Genomic DNA, 18,773 nt, shown 5'->3' on the forward strand with positions numbered 1-18,773 from the left:
TATATATATTAAACATTTTAATCCTAAAAATATATTTTTTATTCAAATTAATATCTAACTTTTTCAATTTTAATTTATTCGTTTTTTCTTTATATATATATATATATGGACTATCAAAATTATCCCACTTTTTTATTAAATTCATTTTTCTAATTTAATTCGATTATTTCTTAATCAAAATTATACATATATTCTTTTTTAAAAAAACTCAATAAAATATGTTATTAAGTAAATTAAAATTATAATAATAATAATGGAAACTATAAATGCACATTGCTTTTTTAGGTTAGAAAAATGAAACATATATAAATAAACAATGAATGACATATTATTAGTTTAATCATGACAAGTATTGTTGGTAGATTTAAAATTGCCACTAATTGAATTAAATTGTGTGAACAACAAAATTGAGATATAAAATATAATAAGGTTTAACTTTATAATTAACGGTGGAGTTGAAATATAATTATTGATATACTAAAAATGGAAAAATAAAAGGAAGATTATTAATGGTAATGAGTGGTGGGTGGATGAAGAAAATTTGTTAATTAAAAATTGAAACCAATTAAAAATGGAATGAAGTATAAACTAATTAAAAAGATAATCAAAATTTTTAAAGTTTACTTATAAATAATTTTAAATAAATTAAAATAACGTGAATTATTATAATCTAATTAGAATCAAATATTAGAGACAATAGAATTTATTTTTATAATAAAAAAAAACTATAATAATGTTTTATTTTAATATACTTTATTGTATTTTTGGCAATGAATATATTATGTGGCATCCAATCCACAAACTGAACAATTATCTTAAATTAAAGAAGTGTGTGATTTTGAGACTTAAGATTTAATTTATTTGATAAGATAATTCAATTTGGAGTATTGGGATAAGAGATTTGTGATCTTCAAGTTTGAATTTTGAAGTTATAAGTGAATTTTCTTCCCATTTGCATCTTCACTAAACCCTTCCCTATTTTCACTATCTTCTTCTTCATATTCTTCTTCATCTTCCACCAACACCACCCGGAATCTCCTAAAATATATTCTTTTTTATATATATATATAGGATAAAAAAAAATTGAATTGTTTTTCAGCTAAATCTTTGATTCTGTCTATCCAACAAAATTTATGATTTTTTACCAACCCCAGATATTCTCTTCTATTTCAAATATTTGTTGCTTCAAAGCAATGGCTTCTCTACTCTCCTTCTTCCCCTATTTAAACACTTACAATCACCTGAATTTTCTGTGTGATTATCATTTTTCAAAATGGGTTCTCATTTTTCAAGCTTTTTCTTCCTCCTTCTTCTATCCCAACTATCTTTTGCTCAATGTTCATCTCATAAATCCACCGAATGTTTGCCCACTCATGACTCATCACAGTATATATCTGCTGTTGGAGACCCTGGAATGAAGAACCCAAATGTTAGAGTTGGATTTGAGGCATGGAATTTTTGCAATGAAGTTGGAGCTGAAGCTCCTAACATGGGGAGCCCCAGATTGGCTGATTGTGCTGATTTGAAAATTCTACCTTTTCGTATGCTATTCTGGTTTCCTTCTTCTGTTTATGCTTTCTAATTTATTTTCATTAACTCAGTATATCTCTCTAATTTGGCTTTGTTTTTTCTCTTTTCTTTTCTTTTTTTTCTTTTTAAACATCATCATTCAGTTGTTCACTATTATTATATGCATGCATTTGATTCATTATGAATTTCTTTGTCACTGCTTACACTTCTAGCATGTGACTCTTCTTTGACTCTCTTGTTCGGATTCCACATTAATTGTTGAGCAAATTCTTGGCAATACGAATCTCTTGTGCATATTTTCTATGTTTCTAATAGACCTTTTGAGTAGAATTTATAAGTTCTAAAATTAAAGGTTCATTAACAAAGGTTATGATTATCTTGGACTAGCTGTCTGTTGCTTTCTAAGAAGTAGCAAAACTAGATTAGAGAGTCATTATTCTTGATGTTTAAATTAATAAGCCAATCTAATGTTTAGTTTTTTTTGGTATTGAAGGTCGTCATAGAAAATTTGTAGTTCAGAAAGTAAATGAATGGGACAATAAACTTGGGGCTGGTCAGAAGTTCCCATCAGAGGGTTTTAAGCCATACCTGAATCCAGATTTGTATGTTGTGGAGAAGGAGAGGTATCTTGGTTCACTATGTGAGAATGACGATTCTTCGGATCCATGGAGTTTCTGGATGATTATGCTAAAGAATGGGAATTTTGACGTGAACTCTACTCTCTGCCCTGAAGATGGTAAAAGGATCAGTAAAATTATAACTGACAGAAAATTCCCTTGTTTTGGTGAAGGTTGTATGAACCAGCCTCTTGTTTACCATAACTATTCGAGGTTGGAGTATTTAGGGAAAGGAAAGTTGTCTTTAACTGGTGGTTTCTATGGAACGTATGAACTTGATGCTGATCTAAGACAAGGTATAGGGAACAACTCTTACTATTCAGTCTCATGGCACAAGAATGTTACCACAGGAAGTTGGATATTTTCACATCAATTGGCGACCTCTAGTAAGTATCCTTGGCTTATGCTGTACCTTCGATCCGATGCAACAAGGGGTTTCAATGGTGGATATCACTACGATGGTCGTGGCATTATGAGAAAGGTTCCATGATTATCCGTATATTAGTTATATTGCTGTCCTTTTAATTATCTATATTTTATGTTCATGATTTCAATTGTTCTTTTGATCAGTTGCCCGAGTCCCCAAATTTCAAAGTGAAATTAACACTTGACATTAAAAATGGAGGTGGAAAAGACAGCCAATTCTATCTGGTTGACATTGGTAGCTGTTGGAAGAACAATGGAGATGCTTGCGATGGTGATACTACTACAGATGTAACTCGATACAGTGAAATGATTATCAACCCCGAAACTGGTTCGCGGTGTAGTCCAGACAATCTCAGGTCGTGTCCACCTTATCATGTTACTGCTTCAGGCGAGAAGATACATAGGAATGAGACATCAAGATTTCCATATTCAGCTTATCACCTCTACTGCGCCCCTGGAAATGCTATGCATTTGGAGGAACCATATGACATTTGTGATCCATATAGCAACCCAATGGCTCAAGAGTTGATGCAACTTCTTCCACATCCTGAATGGGCTGTACATGGGTATCCAAAGAACAAAGGAGAAGGATGGGTTGGAGATCCTAGAACTTGGGTTCTTGACGTAGGAGCCTTGTCCAACCGCTTGTACTTCTACCAGGTAAAAAATACCTTTTGGAAACACTTTCTAAGCCTTCAAATAAAATATTAGTTCAAATAGGTCTGACATACCATTATTTATACAATCCATATGAATAGCAGAGACTACATATATAGGATCAGAATTGAAAGGCCATGCATGGTTGTCTAAGTAATAAAATTGAAGTTCAAATGATGATTTGAATTTTGTTTACAATGTAGGATCCGGGAACGAAGCCTGCAAGGCGGATATGGACTTCAATCAACGTCGGAGTAGAGATATATAAATTAGATATTGGTAGTGAGAGGGCAACAGCAGAGTGGAGTGTAAGTGATTTTGATGTCATTGTTCCCGTAGGAGCTGGAGATGCCATTGTCAACCCCTCATCTTAACTTATTAGGTAGTATGTCAATTAGTATCGTCATGTCAATTTTGCTCTTTTTTCTTTATGTTCCCCTTTATTTGTTTTTATAATTATACATAGAGGTAGGCTCCTTAGGAAGTCCCAGAAGCCATTTTACTATAAAATTCTGTACCCTTGAATGAAGGGACTCAATTTAGTCGAGTGTTTATGGAAGCAAATATTTTGATTGCCATTATTTACATTTACAAGTACTTATAAGTTCTAATATATGGGGAGGGATGTTCATATGAAGATGGAATTGCCCCCTTTTTTAAAAGAGATATCATTATAGGGATTTGTGGGAGAATAAATTTGATAATCAAATAGTTACCATTTTAGTGGGGGAAATCTTTTAATTGATTAAACATTATTCTAATGGAAACAAAATAATTACTTATCTAAGGCATCAATGAAATAAAAAATTGAAATTTACATTATGAATAATAATTTAACATCTAACAATAAGATTGTAATAGAAGAACGTTAGGAGTTGGAAAATGTTGAATCTTCAAATGTCAATTGGTCAACTAAAAATTAATTATTATAAAGTATTGAAGAAGGAGATTGTTTATTTATTTATATATAGTTTTGGGAATTTAATTGAATTTAGGAGAGGTGGCCGTTACCGTTACCAAACATCCAACCCCCAGAAATCCTCACATAGAAAAGATTTAACGAAAAGTCCGCCATTTTCATCCTTCCTCGATCTCGTTCTGAAGAATTTCTCACCAATTCATCTTACTCCAAGAAGTTGCAGAGATCGGGGAAGGGATGTCCGGATCTCAAAGCTCCAGATCTCTGCAATTCCTCTTCTTCATTTTTAGTTTTATCTTTTCCCATTCTCTTTCAGGTACATATATATCCCTTTTTCAAATTTCTCTTAATTAATTCGATTTCTCTTTTAATCTATGCTACCTAAACCCCCGCCCCCCCCCCCCCCCCCCCACCTCAATTGCTTTTAACATTTGTAGCTATCATGATTTTTCCTTACCTTTTTTCGCATTACTTTATCATTATTGATTGCTTTTCTGGTAAACATTATTCTGTTTTGTAATGATTTGGGGAATTGTCTTTTTTTAAGATACATGGCTATTTGTATTGAAATAAGCAAAAAGAATGGTGGGAGAGATGATTCAAGAATTTCATTGCAATTACTTTGAGCGTTACTTCAATATCGAAAATACCCTTTTTGCATGTGTATTGTGTAATTTTGTTTCTTGATGAAGCATTGAAATTTTGATTTAATTTTATACGTTCTTTACTTTTGTGAAAAGGGAAAAAAAAACAGAAGAAGAAAGTCGATGAATTTCAATTTGAATTTCCTTTTTTTTTTTTTTTTTTTTTTTTTGTAGACCTCAAATTCTAGTTGAATGAACGTACGAGGTTTTTAGTTTGGTTTTTCTTGTATTTCTAGTGTTGGCAAAGGAAAATTCAAGTGCTAAAGATGGTGGTAAAACTAAAAAGGACGATGCTCGGAGGAGCCCGTCGATGGGGATCAAGATACTAATCATATGTCTAGGAGTTGTGACTGTTATTATCTTTTCTGTAATTCTATTCAAGATATGGCAGAAGAAGAAGAGAGAAGAACAACATGCTCGTCTTCTCAAGCTGTTTGAAGATGATGATGAACTAGAAGTCGAGCTTGGACTTCGAGATTGAGCTTCGTGATACTCATACTCTATCCGATTAATTAAGAGGAGGTGCACATTTGTGGATTCAATTGCCTTTTGTTTAAATGATGCATACAAGCTCTTAGCTATTATTCCAATTTTGTTTTTGGATAAGCTGGGCTCCTAAAATGTCATAGCAAATTCTTTCTTGTCAATTAGTTTTGAATAATGTTGTTCCTCCTTCAATCATTCATCTTAGACATGTAACATGTTTATGATATCTGAGGCATGTCTCAAATATAAATCGTTGTTTAGTGAATTGGTCAAGTTATATAGTAAATACATGTTACATTTTTCTAGGGAGTGGGAAATGGTGGTTGATAGTATATGCTGTTGAGCTAGCGATGTTCTGAAGAATGAGACGATTTTCATTTTCAAAATGGAAGACCTTGTTGTTAGTTTAAATCCCTTTCTTAACTGTTTCTGCTGCATATTATTCTACACGACCGTAGATCGTAAGTCCTGCCGATATTTGTTATTATACATTTCCATCTTTAAGCACTTCAATTCTGGTGCATATGCTTTTGAAGGATGAAAAGTGAGCAAAACATTTGGTCCTTGAAGAAAAGTTTTAGTTTCACCATTTCAGAATCGTTGGTAATAAACAATAGTTACCGAAACTTTAGATAAGCAAAATTGTTATACGACAGTAGTTACCTTTTGATGCAGAGCTAAGAAAGTGTAAAGCCATTATAGATAAGCTAATCTCACCAAGTTGAAGGCGCTGCCAAGTTAGAGTTGATGTTCATGATGCAATGTCAAACTTGTACCAATTATTGACTTATGAAAATCAAAAGATGACCATCACCAAATTGCAATTTTCTTATATGTTGGAACAAGGCTGCTTACTGATGAGAAACTGTCAAAGCCATCTATTTTTCTTTTTCAGGTTGTTGAATTGAAAAAGTCTTTTATTATTATTATTATTATTGGAACTAATTTTGTAGGCTGCAGATTTCAAATTTGCATAAGAAATGTTTCAGGAGGTTGGTTGGAAAGTTAGAAAGCTGGGAAGCCATATGGTAAATGGATTTCCTTTGAAGTAATATATTTTATGTTCTGATTTTTCTGAGCATGTAAAGCATTTTTGCACAGGTAGTTTTCATCTAAGAAGTTTGGCCCTTTGTGAAGCAAGTTTCTGATGGCTTTAAAAGCTATTTCAATAGTTTTGGGCAATACAAACTACTCTCTGACTTTGTTCTAATAGTTATTGGGACAAGAGAAAGTCATTGGGAAGAGAATGGGTTTTTAAATCCTCTATTGTTTCCACCTATTTAGAATATTAACACACAACGCCAACCCACCCAAACAAGGAGGGGATCAATATGATACATTTTGTAAAAGCATCTTTTTAGATTAAACAACAACCATTAGAGATTGAAATTCAAAGTCACCTAAACTAAAATTTGAATTGTTATTATAAAAAGAGTTGATAATTAGGTAATGGTTGTGAGAAGGGCAGAAGAAAAAGAAAAGGTTTTTGTTAAGGGTGATCATAATAGTTGACCTTTGAGATGAAGGGAGCAATAGGGGTCCAAATTGATTGGTTGTTGTGGTAATAATGAGTACCCAAAATAACCCAAACAAATATTGGAAAAAGAGGTTTCTATTTAAGGATGGAAGAAAGTGAGATTTCTACATAAATTCATACCCACTAGATTCTAATTTTAAATTGGTCTCACTTCTTCTTTAGCTAACTCACAACTTTTCCCATTTTTCAATCAATAAACAAACCCCCTCTTTTCTTTATTATTGTTATTACTATTACAAATCTTTCTAAATACAAACTAACAATTATATCTTTTTGTTTCTTTTATTTCTACAATTTTTTTATTTAATAACAATAATTTATCTTTTCATATCTATCTATCTATCTATATTATTTAACGGATTTTTTGGCTGCTTCGTTTATAAAAACATTCATTCAAAAATGTCTAATTTCTTTAATTCAAAGATTCATTTCATATACTCTTGGTTTTATTCCATTTGATTACAACTTTTTTTTTTTACTAATTAGTAACTGTAATTTATTTTTTTTTATAATAAACAAATGTAAAGAAGGATATAAAGACGAGTGTGAGAGAAAGAATGTTAAAGGCATAAATAAAGTAATTAATACGAGCATCATTCGTAGTGTTTTTTCCTTAGCTTCAACAGGTAACGTTTCTTTCTTATTCCTACTCATTTTCTAGCTCAAGATGGGTTTTCTTTTTTATTAAAACATGGTTATAACAAATTCATAGTTTGTATATCTTGGTTTATCGTCGATAAACTATAATATTTTGCTACATTTTTGTAAATATAAACAATTAAAATCATAAGAAACTGATTTGATTTTAGGGTTTTACCGTTCTCAAATGCACATATATAAGATTTCAGGGTTTGAAAAATGTTCAAACAAAATAATAATAATAATATATACCAACTACATTATTTCATTTAAGATTTCTTAATTAATAATGGACTAAAATTGAACATATATTATATATAAGACTAAAATTGACTTGACATATATAAATATATATATGTAAGATATTGAGTGGCATTGAGTTATTTATAGAGAACTTGTTTAGTAAAACAAAAATATAAAACAAAGTGTAGAAATGAAGTAATTGGTTTTTATTTTGTGATATTTGAAAATATGAAGAGAAAATTAATTAAAAAGCATAAGTAAAGAGAGAAGAAATACCGTTGTGTGATTGGAAGTTAATTGAATTATTTAATCTTAAATTAAAATTATAGTGTTTTAATTATGGTTCAAAATATATTAATTATTGTTTTAAATACTAATTGATGAATAAATATGAAATGGGTTTTTGAATAATAAAAAAGAAATGTTAGCATTGATTGTTTTGATGGACCACAAAAAAAAAAGAAAAAAAAAAGAAAAAAAGAAAATGGGGATTCCAAAAAAGGGAGAGGAAAATAGGGTTAAGAAAAGGGAAAGAAAGGGACCATTTTTGGTGAGGAATCAAAAACTCCCCTCCCCCCACCAAACCCTAATTTAGATAAAAGTATTGATTTTGAAGATTTTGAGTTTGTTAGCTAAAACAGGTAACCCTAAACCCAAAACCAAAACCAAAGTGGTCCTCTTTCTCTCACAACATCTCAATATCTATCTATCATCTTCTTCTTCTTCTTCTTCTTCTTCTTCTTCTTCTTTACATTTTCATACCTCATTCCTTCATTATTCTCTCTAAATGAATGATCAAATTAATTATAAGGACAATTATTTACATTTTCAATTAAAGTTGGAAAATAATAAATAAAAAAAAGCATAATCCCCATTGCATCTGATAGAAACATATAATATTGCACACTGTATTATTTATGACTTTTTGAATAATAATAATCAAATTTGAGTAATAGATTGGAGACATTTAATTTACAACCATGCATGACTTAATCATATATGACACTTCTGATCACCTGCAGTTTTGTTCATATTATACATAGTTATTGTCTTATAGACATAGAAATAGAGTCAGCTAATCTATAGAAATTACATTTAAATAGAGGGATAATGTATGGAGAATAGTTTTGAGAGACTTGGTACTATTTCATGTTTCAATTTCTTGTTAGCAATAATAATACTACCATCCTCTCTCGTCATAGACGTACTTTAGCTACACCATGCATGCAACAGCAGTAGCAACAGCAACACCATATCTATCTATACACACATTTACACATATGCTCCTCCCTCTCTCTTATTATAAGCATATTTCTTTAATTAAAATTTCTTTTACTAACCATTCAAACTTTAATCAACAACTCCACTTTTAACTCTAAGCTAGGTAGTTTAGGAATGTATTGTATGTAAATAACTTTAGTTATATAAGTTTAAAAACATTATTTAAATTATTATATGTTCAGAAAGTGTTGTGTTGAATGTGATCCAAACAAAAAGTAATCAATTAATTCAATTTTTTTTTCTTTTTTATCTACGTTGACTTAGCAACCAAACCAAAAACCTCAATAATAGAAACCCAAAAAAAGGAAAAAAAAAATCTATATCTTTCGGTATAGTTTGTCTCAAATCTATATATAAATATTCATGTTTTTGTGACACTTTCAAGGGTTACGTAAAAGACGAGAATAATACATTTTCTTTTCATTACTAACAAATATTCTACGTTTGTTGTTGAGCTATGACTAATGTTTGGCAAAAAAGCAAACAAATTTTTTTATCATACTAAAGATCGATATCCATGATGTAATGGTGATCATGTTAGAATAAACTACTAATTGTAATTTGTAAATCATAATTTTTCAATATAAACATCCTCTATCCTATGTTATTATCTACAACAACAACCATGAAAATGGAAGAAAACATAAAAATAGTTATAGAATTATCTTTCTTGATTAGGTCACATGGCAGAAACTTTGATTTGCTCCAAACAAAAACTCAACATTCATATAACCCTATTTTGTAGAAGAATCTAATAACTTATACAATTAAAAAAAAAAAAAACTACAAAAATGAAAAGGGCACTTCATGCCAAAACAAAAAAGATTAGACAGTAAATAATTAATATGACCAGCAACATAATCAAAGGAGAGAGTGGGGACTGAAAATAAAAACAATGGACGCAATAGAATATATCTCAACTATGTCACACTAACGCCTAGATGTCTTAATTGAGTTTTAGCCTTTGAGCTTACGGATCCCATCATACCTTTCTTCATATATTGTTAAAAGAAAAAAGTTGCATGAGAAAAGATCAACACATTGCAGTAGAATTAATTGATATATCCTAATCTTGTGGAGGAGTTGTTCGAATCATATTGAATCAAGGGACTCTTCTGATCAGTCTCTATATGTAGGGATATAATGAAAAGGGTGTGTGGTTTGCAAGTAGAATTTAGTGGGGTTTTGGTCTGGGTGTGTTTGTATATGGAGTGGTGAGATAAGGGATGGAATGAGTGATGTTGGGGTTGATTAGATTGTGAGCATTAAGTGATGAGTTAAAAGAGAGAAGACCATATGTAAGAATAGATTGTGTTGTTGTAGAAGTAAGTAAGTAAGTGAATTAAGAAGAGAGAAATTAAAGGGGCAAAAAGGTAAAAGAAAGAAAGAAAGGAAAGAAAAGAAAAAGTAAAGGAAAGAATTGCTGGTTGTGGTGGGAATTTGCAGATGCAGAGAAGTTTTAATTCAGCTATTAACTCCAATGTCTTATATCAATTTTAGGCAAACTCCCACTTCACATTTTTTATTTCTTTTTTTTTTTGTATTTACACAAAGTTGCTTAGTAAAGAAGCTTCATTTTTCTCTCTTTCTTTTTATTGGAAATTCTTTCCCATTCATCAACTTCTCCTTCTCACCTCAAACCCCAATTTCTCCAAGGTTTGTTTTTTCTTAATTTCCATTCATCATCTTTTTTCAAACCCCTACTTCAAAAAAAAAAAAAAAAAAAAAAAAACTTTAATTTCCTATATTTCTTCCCCTTCATGCATCTTTTTTTTTTCCGTTATCATTTAGATCTAGTGTTCATCCATAAAACTAAAGAAATCATTTATCATCATCTTCTACTTTAGGTACTGATGATGATCTGTTAAGATCTATTATGTATTGTTGTAAATGAATTTAGTAATTATTAAAATTGATTAATTTTTTTTGTTAGGAAGAAGCTGAAGAAGAAGAAGAATTCAGAAGAAGGATTTTTATTGGAAGATCATATAAATAATGGGGAGAGGAAAGATAGAGATAAAGAGAATAGAGAACACAACAAATAGACAAGTTACATTCTGTAAGAGAAGAAATGGACTTTTGAAAAAAGCTTATGAACTCTCTGTTCTTTGTGATGCTGAAGTTGCTCTCATTGTCTTCTCCAGCCGTGGCCGTCTCTATGAATACTCCAATAACAGGTTCTTCCATTCCTACCTCCATTATTATTATTATTCTTTTCCTCTTCATCCATATTTTACTTCATTCCCCAACACCTATACCACACCATTAATATTATTCCAACTTCTACTTAATTATTACTTTTAATTATTTCCTCATCTTCTTCATCCTCTTTTTCTTTTTCTTTTTTCCTTTTTTCTTTTGGGTTTTTAGGGGCATACATGAAGAAATATTGTGTTTAATTAATCACCTCCATAAGTAATAATATAGATTTAGTCTTGGTTTATATACTTTTTAACTTTTGTGTCCATAAAAATAAGATTTTTATACTTATTCCTAACTGCTTTTCTCAAAATGATCATTATTATTGTAACTCAACTCTTATACAACTTCTTCTATCGGCCATCTCGAAGTTGGAAGTTTTATTTCTGAAAAAAATTGCTTTCAAAAGCCCTTTTAACCTCAACTTTCACATGAGTATCTACCCAGTATTTCCATGAATTTTTAAGAAGTTTGATTAGACACAAGATTGAAATTTCAAGGAAATATTATACTGATGCAAAAATTTAATGGTTAACAGGGTAATTTATTTAACAAATTATAATGTTTAACAACTAAATATACACAAACCTAAACATTCAACAACTTATTAAGAAGTTACAAAATTTGATAGACTCACTAACAGACTTTCAACCCACCCACTGTGAAAAGAAGCAGTATGGATCTTGAGAGTTTTCACATGTGAGCAAGGGGAATCTCGGCTAGAATGTCAAAGTCAATGTCAATGACAACACCGATACGTAAAGTTTTTGGACTAAACTTGTAATTATTCCTAATGGTTTATTCCTAGAGGGAAATATGAACAAAGGATGAGGAAGAAAAAGTAAGAAAAAATTGGCCATATATATGACTGCCAAAACCCCATTTTTCATTGTGTTGGATTTGGAATGGATATTCATCAAAAGTGTGGTTTCCTTGTATAGTTTAGATTTATGAGGCATGAGCTATGTTTAACAAAATTCTGCCCTAAATATGTCATCTTTTTTCAACAATGAAACAACTGTTCATTTTACATTAAAAGGGAAAGAAAACAAAACACTTCTTCCCTTTTCAAACTCAATGTTCCCTTCATTTCTAGGGTTTCAAACCTTACACCTCCGACCAACCCTTCAAAATAACATTATAAATAACAACTTTTTTAATTTTTACAGAATTAGAAGTCCTTTTGTAAACAAATTTAGTTGAAATATTTGAGTGCACCTTCTCAATCACCTTGTTTGTCTCTTGTTAAAAATAACCTCATTGGGTTTTAAAAATTAAGTTTTTTGTCCTATTTTTTCCAAATTTAAATTTGAGACATTGTTTTAAATTATAAGATCTATTAAATCATCTATCAATGTTGTAAATATTTTGTTTCATTTTGCACAAACAACTCTTTAAAATTTCATGAAAATAGAAATATTGATAAAGTATACATATTCTTAGAATAATCATGAAACCTATAAAAGTATCCAAATTAATAAGCTTAAGAAAATCTAATCATCGTGTTTTGTAAATATATATTGTAAACGTCCTCCATATCCAATTCCTAGCTTAGTCTCTCTCCCCTCATTATGTTTTGATCTTTTTTTACTTAGATGTTTTTTCTTCTCTTATTATGTATCATCTGCTTTTCTGGACTTGTTTTTGTTGATTTCCAAGAACATTTCCTATTTCTTTGGCTTTTCTGTTCTTGTTTGTGTGAGTGTGTGTTTTAATGTTCTTTAATAATGAATCAGATTATTGTCTGTCAAATTTTTGCCCCATCAATATTTTTAATAACTATATATGGTTAATTATTTTGTTTTCTAGAACAATGTTTCTTATCAGAAATGTATTATTGTTTAACTTGTTCAAAACTTTCCTTTTCTGTTTTATTATGAAAAGTATCAATTCATACTAATAACTAAGATTTGAAATTGTACTAATTCAAACCTACGTTTAAACCTTTTTTTTAAAAAAAAAAATGAACCTGTAAACTGTAAAAAGATCAGTATTAGTTTTATTTATGTGTGAAGCTTGAGAAAACCAAGAGTGTGAGGTCTGACAAAACAGCTTTGAAACAAGCTTTTCCAATGGCATTTAAATTTTTATAGGACTATTCAAAACACTTGTCTTTTGCATATCCATTTTTTCACACCCCTTTGTATTTTTCCCTCTTTGTGTAAATATCCATAAACATAATCTCTATACAGAATCTATAGCCCATACATATATACACCATCTCTCTTTCACTTTTCCATTTTAAGCTATCATAATTAGTTTAAGTTTGTTTCAATTCCCCATATCTCCCTTTTTCTCTCTTTGCTATTTTTTTCTTTCTTCCATGGGGTGTTCTTTTCAAATTTATAGAAAAACCCTCCAAAACAAAACCTACTGGTACCATTGCCTATTCTCATGTCAACAAAAATTTAAGCTCCTGACATTAGAGAGATTTTTGTAGGGTTTGCTAGGAGAAAAAATAAATGACCAATACCAGAGACTGCCCATTATACTACCAGTCTTCTCATATGCTTTGAATATCTAGATTTGAACACACTCACATACTGATTATACAAAGAGAGAAAGAATGTTTCATATGTAAACTGTAAACCTTCCAACTTGTTTTGGGTGAGTGGCTCCTACTATCATAGCCATATATTATTAATAACTAAGGGTACAGTAATATTAAAATGAGATGATTTTGTTCTTAATTGACTTCTATTAGTGATTCTAAAAATTTGAGTTTCCATTTTTATTATTTTATTTTGCAAATACGTGATAAGGGGAGAGAGAAGGGTTAAGATGGCCTTTTATAAACTTCTCAGAGAACACAGCTGATCCAAACCATCTTGGTCTATATTTATTGATTGTTGGGACTAAAAAAAACTGGCAATTAAATTTGGTATTAAAGAATATAAAGAAATTAGAATGAAGCATGTTAAATAATATGATTGTACAGTCTGTTTTCTGAAATTTCATCATTTTCATGACAAAGCTCAGTTCATTGAAGGATCTGTGTCTGAACATACACATTTACATATATTAGGCAATAATTGGAAGTGATTTTGCATCTGCTTTGGCCATTAAAAAAATCTTGCTCCTAAATATCTTCTGTTAGCTTTTCTAAAGTCACTTTCATCACACACACACACACACACATTTATTTGCTTTCATCAATTAATTAAGACAAACCAATTGATTAAGACATTTTATTATTAACTAAATAAAAGTAAAGGTACAAATCTATATCTGTCGTCCATTCAAAAAAAAAAAAAAACCTTTAGGGGAAGGAAGAAAATAAAAATCTAGCCAATACTTTTATTATTATTGTTGTTTTTGTATTTTTCTGATTAAATATGTTTGACACTTTAATTTTAATAGGAATGTGTTCAAAATATAGGGGAAAAAATCAATATATTTCCAAAATATAACAAAATTTTAGTATGTATTATTACTAATCGATAAATTTTTAATTTAGTATGTAGAATTACTTGTAATATATATTTTAAGCTGTTCTTCTCATTTTAACAATGTAATGCAAAGGTAAGCCTTGCTTTTGAACAAAAAGGCAACTCATTTGTTATGATTAGAAGTGTAAGACTTTCCTAAATGATACACTAAAATAAAATAATCAAAGTTAAGGTTGCAGAACATTGAGAATTTGGTAGCAAAAGTTTAGTATATTAAAAACCTAAAAGGTTTTGCAGATTATTTGAAGTTTTCCTCCCCTAAATTTATGGAAAAAAGCAAGCTCACATGTTAAATGCACTTGCAAAATTTGAGTGTAGATCCAAGAGCTCGAGGTCTTTTCGACTTTATGTTGTTTGTGTATAGTAGTAATTAGCTAGTCTAGTAGTAAAACGGGTTTGAAGCCGCAATTCTTACATTAGTACATAGTGATATTTGGTTTCCAATGTCATTTCATTTTCCAATTATATATTAACTAATTGGCCGTTGAATTGGTAATTATTTTAAGATTAAATATGCTGTGTTGATTAGAAAAACAAAAAAAAAAAAGAGTGAATGAATGTTTGGTAATGAAGAATATTAACAATGGAAATTGGTTTGTGTAATTATATGTGAAAATTGCAGCATCAAAACAACTATTGAGAGGTACAAGAAGGCTTGTTCTGATAGCTCAGCTACTAGCTCTGTCACTGAACTAAATACTCAAGTCAGCTTCTCTCTCTCTCTCTCTCCCTCTCCTTAATTAATTATTTTTGAAATCTCGAGAGTAATTTTAGACATTCAAAAGTGAGTGTTATAACACATACACGATGTTCAATAAATTCATAAGGTTATAATATATAACAAGTTAAATTATTTGGTTTCATGGTCTTAAAAGTTTTCTCTAGCTATGATATAGATTTTTTTTCACAAATTTCTTAATATTCATGAAGCCTAACATGTTATTATGATATGATATATGAAGTATTATCAGCAAGAATCGGCTAAACTGCGTCAACAGATACAAATGCTTCAGAATTCCAACAGGTTATTATTATTAGTGACTTTAATACGCCATTCCATTTATAAACATATATAATATATAATATTGGGCTAAATATATAGTTTTATCTTTAATATTTGTGTCTCTCTTTTGTTTGTATTCTTTCTCTCCAATTTCGTCCCTAATTTTTCTTTGTGAGTGTGTGTGTTAAGTATAGAGGTATTAAAGACAAAGATTAGGGACGAAATCAGAAAGAAAAAGAAAAAGAAAGAAAAGAGGGAAATAAAATATTGAAAAAGAAAAAGATTATATATTTAGCCAAAAAAGAAAGAAAAATGAAAGGTGGGGTTGAATAAGCTACTCTCATGTGTTGAAGCAATCTTGTTAGGCACTTGATGGGGGACTCCTTGAGTGCTCTTACTGTCAAAGAACTCAAGCAGCTTGAAAATAGGCTTGAAAGAGGCATCACTAGAATCAGATCAAAGAAGGTTTTTATATATACATTCTTCTCTATCAGTTGAAGATTGAACAATATGCATTCTAGTTCTATGCATATATATTTAGTATTTGGGCGATGTGAGTGTTTTCTTTGTCAAAACATTTGAACGTTACATCTCTTTTTGAATTTTGTGATCATGACATTAGATTGTATATTTGTCTTGTTTTGTTTTACAATATGGGGTGGGAAAAAAATACAACATTTAACTTTTGCGAGCTTGATAAAAACAAATACTATATTAGTTTAAGCTATGCTATATTTTCTTTTCCAAGAATGTCTCATGATTAATTATATAAAGTTAAGAGTAAGTAATATATATATATTTGTCTTCTTAATTTGTTGAACAGCACGAAATGTTGCTAGCAGAAATTGAGTACCTTCAGAAAAGGGTAAGTAATCTAGACTGAAACCACCATACACACATATACCTTTCTAATTAAATTCCTGAACTTTTGGTAAAAGAAAACGAAAGAATTTCTTGTTTCAATTTATATAAAACTTTAGATATATAATTGGGATGCTTTTCGTTGTATTAGGAGATTGAGCTGGAGAACGAAAATGTGTGTATTAGAACCAAGGTATGTATACATATCAAACATTATGATTCCTTGTATATGTATGTACATATAGATCAGAGAGATGGGAGATTGAAATGGACAATATATATTATAGGATTGATGCTACATTTGGTGACTATAATTAATATAATGTGTTTCAAACATCAAACAGATAGCAGAAGTAGAGAGGGTTCAACAAGCAAACATGGTATCTGGACAAGAACTGAATGCAATACAAGCATTGGCTAACTCTCGCAATTTCTTCTCTCCCAATATCATGGAACCTGCTGGACCTGTTTCTTACTCTCATCAAGACAAGAAAATGCTTCATCTTGGGTATTCTTTCTTTATTTTAATTTATTCTCATCAACACATCTTCAAAATCTATGTTAACATTAAGAAAGATTCAATTGGATAAAACCAAAAAGTCAATACTGATCTTCTGAGTTTTTCTTTTTTTTTTCTCTTGTGATACCACAGGTGATGCTGTTTTGGAGACCAAAATGATGGGGACAATTGTTTGTTTTAATTAATATTCAGAAAATCATTGAGATTACAAAAAAGAATTAAAATAAAATATGCCCATCATTCTCTGAAGTACAAAATTTAATTAATTTTACTCAATGATCAGTGATGATCAGAGCGTGAGATGTGATTTAATTTGCAGTTTGTGTGTTTCAAATTCTATATAAATGTTATTATATATACTACATACATATGATATGATATATATAATATGCTACAATGACTCTAATGCTAATGATATGTAATTCTATGGATGATTTTTTGTGGCTACATGGACCAATATGTAGGAATGTGAAACTTTGGCAACTTTTAAGTTTCTTGCTTTTTCTCTTAAATATGGTTTTATCTAAGTTTAATCCATTCAACTCTTAGCTTTTTTTCTTTTCTGTTTATGAGAATATATAGCTCTCTTATTAAACTGTTGTTCAAATAAGTGCTATATATTATACACATTATTTTGTAGGTATAGTATATTTTATAATATCAAGGCATAATGCAAAATTCATAAATAGGGCTTTACAGAATGACAATGGATTTAATTACATATACAAATGGTTGCATACATGAATTTTCTAAAGACACTAATATGAATCTTCATATATTGATGAAATGTCACATATTTTTTTTTATATATATATATTACTAGTATAAATGTAATGTAATGTTCTAAGTTAGAATGGGGACATGATTGAACCGATATCATATTTAAATACGAAAAATCTTAGAACATGATCAAAGTAAGGTAAAGATAATGACTTAAAAAAGTAAAAGTTACTTACCTATACCAACGAGATATACTTTACTGATATCGTATGGGACGTAGAGGAGTATTAGAGTCTTCGATCCATTGCTTAAATCTGATTTTTGAATCCTAGGCTTAGAGTGTTATAATAAATATGCAAACAGAGTTCTCATTTTTCTGGTAAGTAAAATATGCTAAATATGATTTCACAGTACCAATACTTGAAAATTTTCGTATAGCTGAAACTGCAACAATGGTGGCATGGCATATCGTTATTTGGTTACAGTAACGATATGGTTACACACAGCTTATTTGGTTACAAATTACATGTCATTCTTTGCATCAGTAGTTAGTGTGATTATGTTCATTACAAGTGGTTTTGCTATGAAAAGAATAGGATTTGTGCATATCGTCTTTGTTAACAATTGCTATGTGTGTTGCAGTTATATATGCATATCCTTGTCATATAGTTTACTTAATGGGGGGTTTGGATATCATTAAATGTCTCAAATAGAAATTCCTATATATATATGTTTCGAAAGTAACATTTGTAGCTGCCATTATCTGTCATTTTGGAGTAGTTGTTGTTTCCTCTTCCTTAGGTATGTGGTGAAGCTTTTCACTTAGGTAGGCTTAAGGTAAAAGGGCTCATATATAGTATATACAATACCTTTGTCATCATTTCAGACTTTAATTTTCAATATATATAGCTTCAACAACATAAACAAAAATAAGAATATAATAGATTTTACATTTTTCTACGATAAAGTGTTGAGAACAAGCTCTATATTTCCTATGGTATGAAGGGTTTTGGGCTATCAATCCTAGTGTTGTTATTTTTAT

At 30.0% G+C, this 18,773-nt stretch overlaps 2 protein-coding genes across 7 annotated transcripts; both read left to right on the plus strand.

Annotated features, from left to right (window-relative positions):
- The first annotated feature begins 927 nt into the window (after positions 1 to 927).
- Positions 928 to 5,690, plus strand: LOC101207585 (hypothetical protein). Of its 2 annotated transcripts, none has more exons than XM_031886439.1 (5): positions 928 to 1,541; positions 2,024 to 2,628; positions 2,718 to 3,233; positions 3,434 to 4,465; positions 4,968 to 5,690. In XM_031886439.1, exons 1-4 carry the CDS (start codon positions 1,274 to 1,276, stop codon positions 3,602 to 3,604), a joined length of 1,560 nt encoding a protein of 519 aa, XP_031742299.1. In that variant the 5' UTR covers positions 928 to 1,273; the 3' UTR covers positions 3,605 to 4,465; positions 4,968 to 5,690. The 2 variants fall into 2 exon arrangements, with proteins under 2 accessions (XP_031742299.1, XP_004141557.2); XM_004141509.3 differs by having other exon boundaries at positions 5,030 to 5,690.
- A 4,795-nt stretch (positions 5,691 to 10,485) lies between these two features.
- LOC101208072 (agamous-like MADS-box protein AGL11-like) lies at positions 10,486 to 17,458 on the plus strand. Of its 5 annotated transcripts, none has more exons than XM_011656123.2 (9): positions 10,486 to 10,635; positions 10,913 to 11,156; positions 15,250 to 15,331; positions 15,590 to 15,651; positions 15,984 to 16,095; positions 16,454 to 16,495; positions 16,643 to 16,684; positions 16,836 to 16,999; positions 17,144 to 17,458. In XM_011656123.2, the coding sequence occupies exons 2-9, from the start codon at positions 10,975 to 10,977 to the stop codon at positions 17,145 to 17,147; spliced, it is 690 nt and encodes a 229-aa protein (XP_011654425.1). In that variant the 5' UTR covers positions 10,486 to 10,635; positions 10,913 to 10,974; the 3' UTR covers positions 17,148 to 17,458.
- The last annotated feature ends 1,315 nt before the right edge of the window (positions 17,459 to 18,773 follow it).

The sequence above is a fragment of the Cucumis sativus genome, chromosome 5 (assembly GCF_000004075.3).
Source record: "Cucumis sativus cultivar 9930 chromosome 5, Cucumber_9930_V3, whole genome shotgun sequence".
NCBI lineage: Eukaryota > Viridiplantae > Streptophyta > Magnoliopsida > Cucurbitales > Cucurbitaceae > Cucumis > Cucumis sativus.

What these genes read in the sequence shown, in the direction of transcription:
- LOC101208072 (XM_011656123.2), top strand. Translation starts at nt 10,975, where the DNA reads ATGGGGAGAGGAAAGATAGAGATAAAGAGAATAGAGAACACAACAAAT. An exon ending in TATGAATACTCCAATAACAG is followed by an intron (nt 11,157 to 15,249) that starts GTTCTTCCATTC and finishes TGAAAATTGCAG; the next exon opens with CATCAAAACAACTATTGAGA. An exon ending in CTAGAATCAGATCAAAGAAG is followed by an intron (nt 16,096 to 16,453) that starts GTTTTTATATAT and finishes TTTGTTGAACAG; the next exon opens with CACGAAATGTTGCTAGCAGA.
- LOC101207585 (XM_031886439.1), top strand. Translation starts at nt 1,274, where the DNA reads ATGGGTTCTCATTTTTCAAGCTTTTTCTTCCTCCTTCTTCTATCCCAA. An exon ending in GTCGTGGCATTATGAGAAAG is followed by an intron (nt 2,629 to 2,717) that starts GTTCCATGATTA and finishes TCTTTTGATCAG; the next exon opens with TTGCCCGAGTCCCCAAATTT. An exon ending in ACCGCTTGTACTTCTACCAG is followed by an intron (nt 3,234 to 3,433) that starts GTAAAAAATACC and finishes TTTACAATGTAG; the next exon opens with GATCCGGGAACGAAGCCTGC.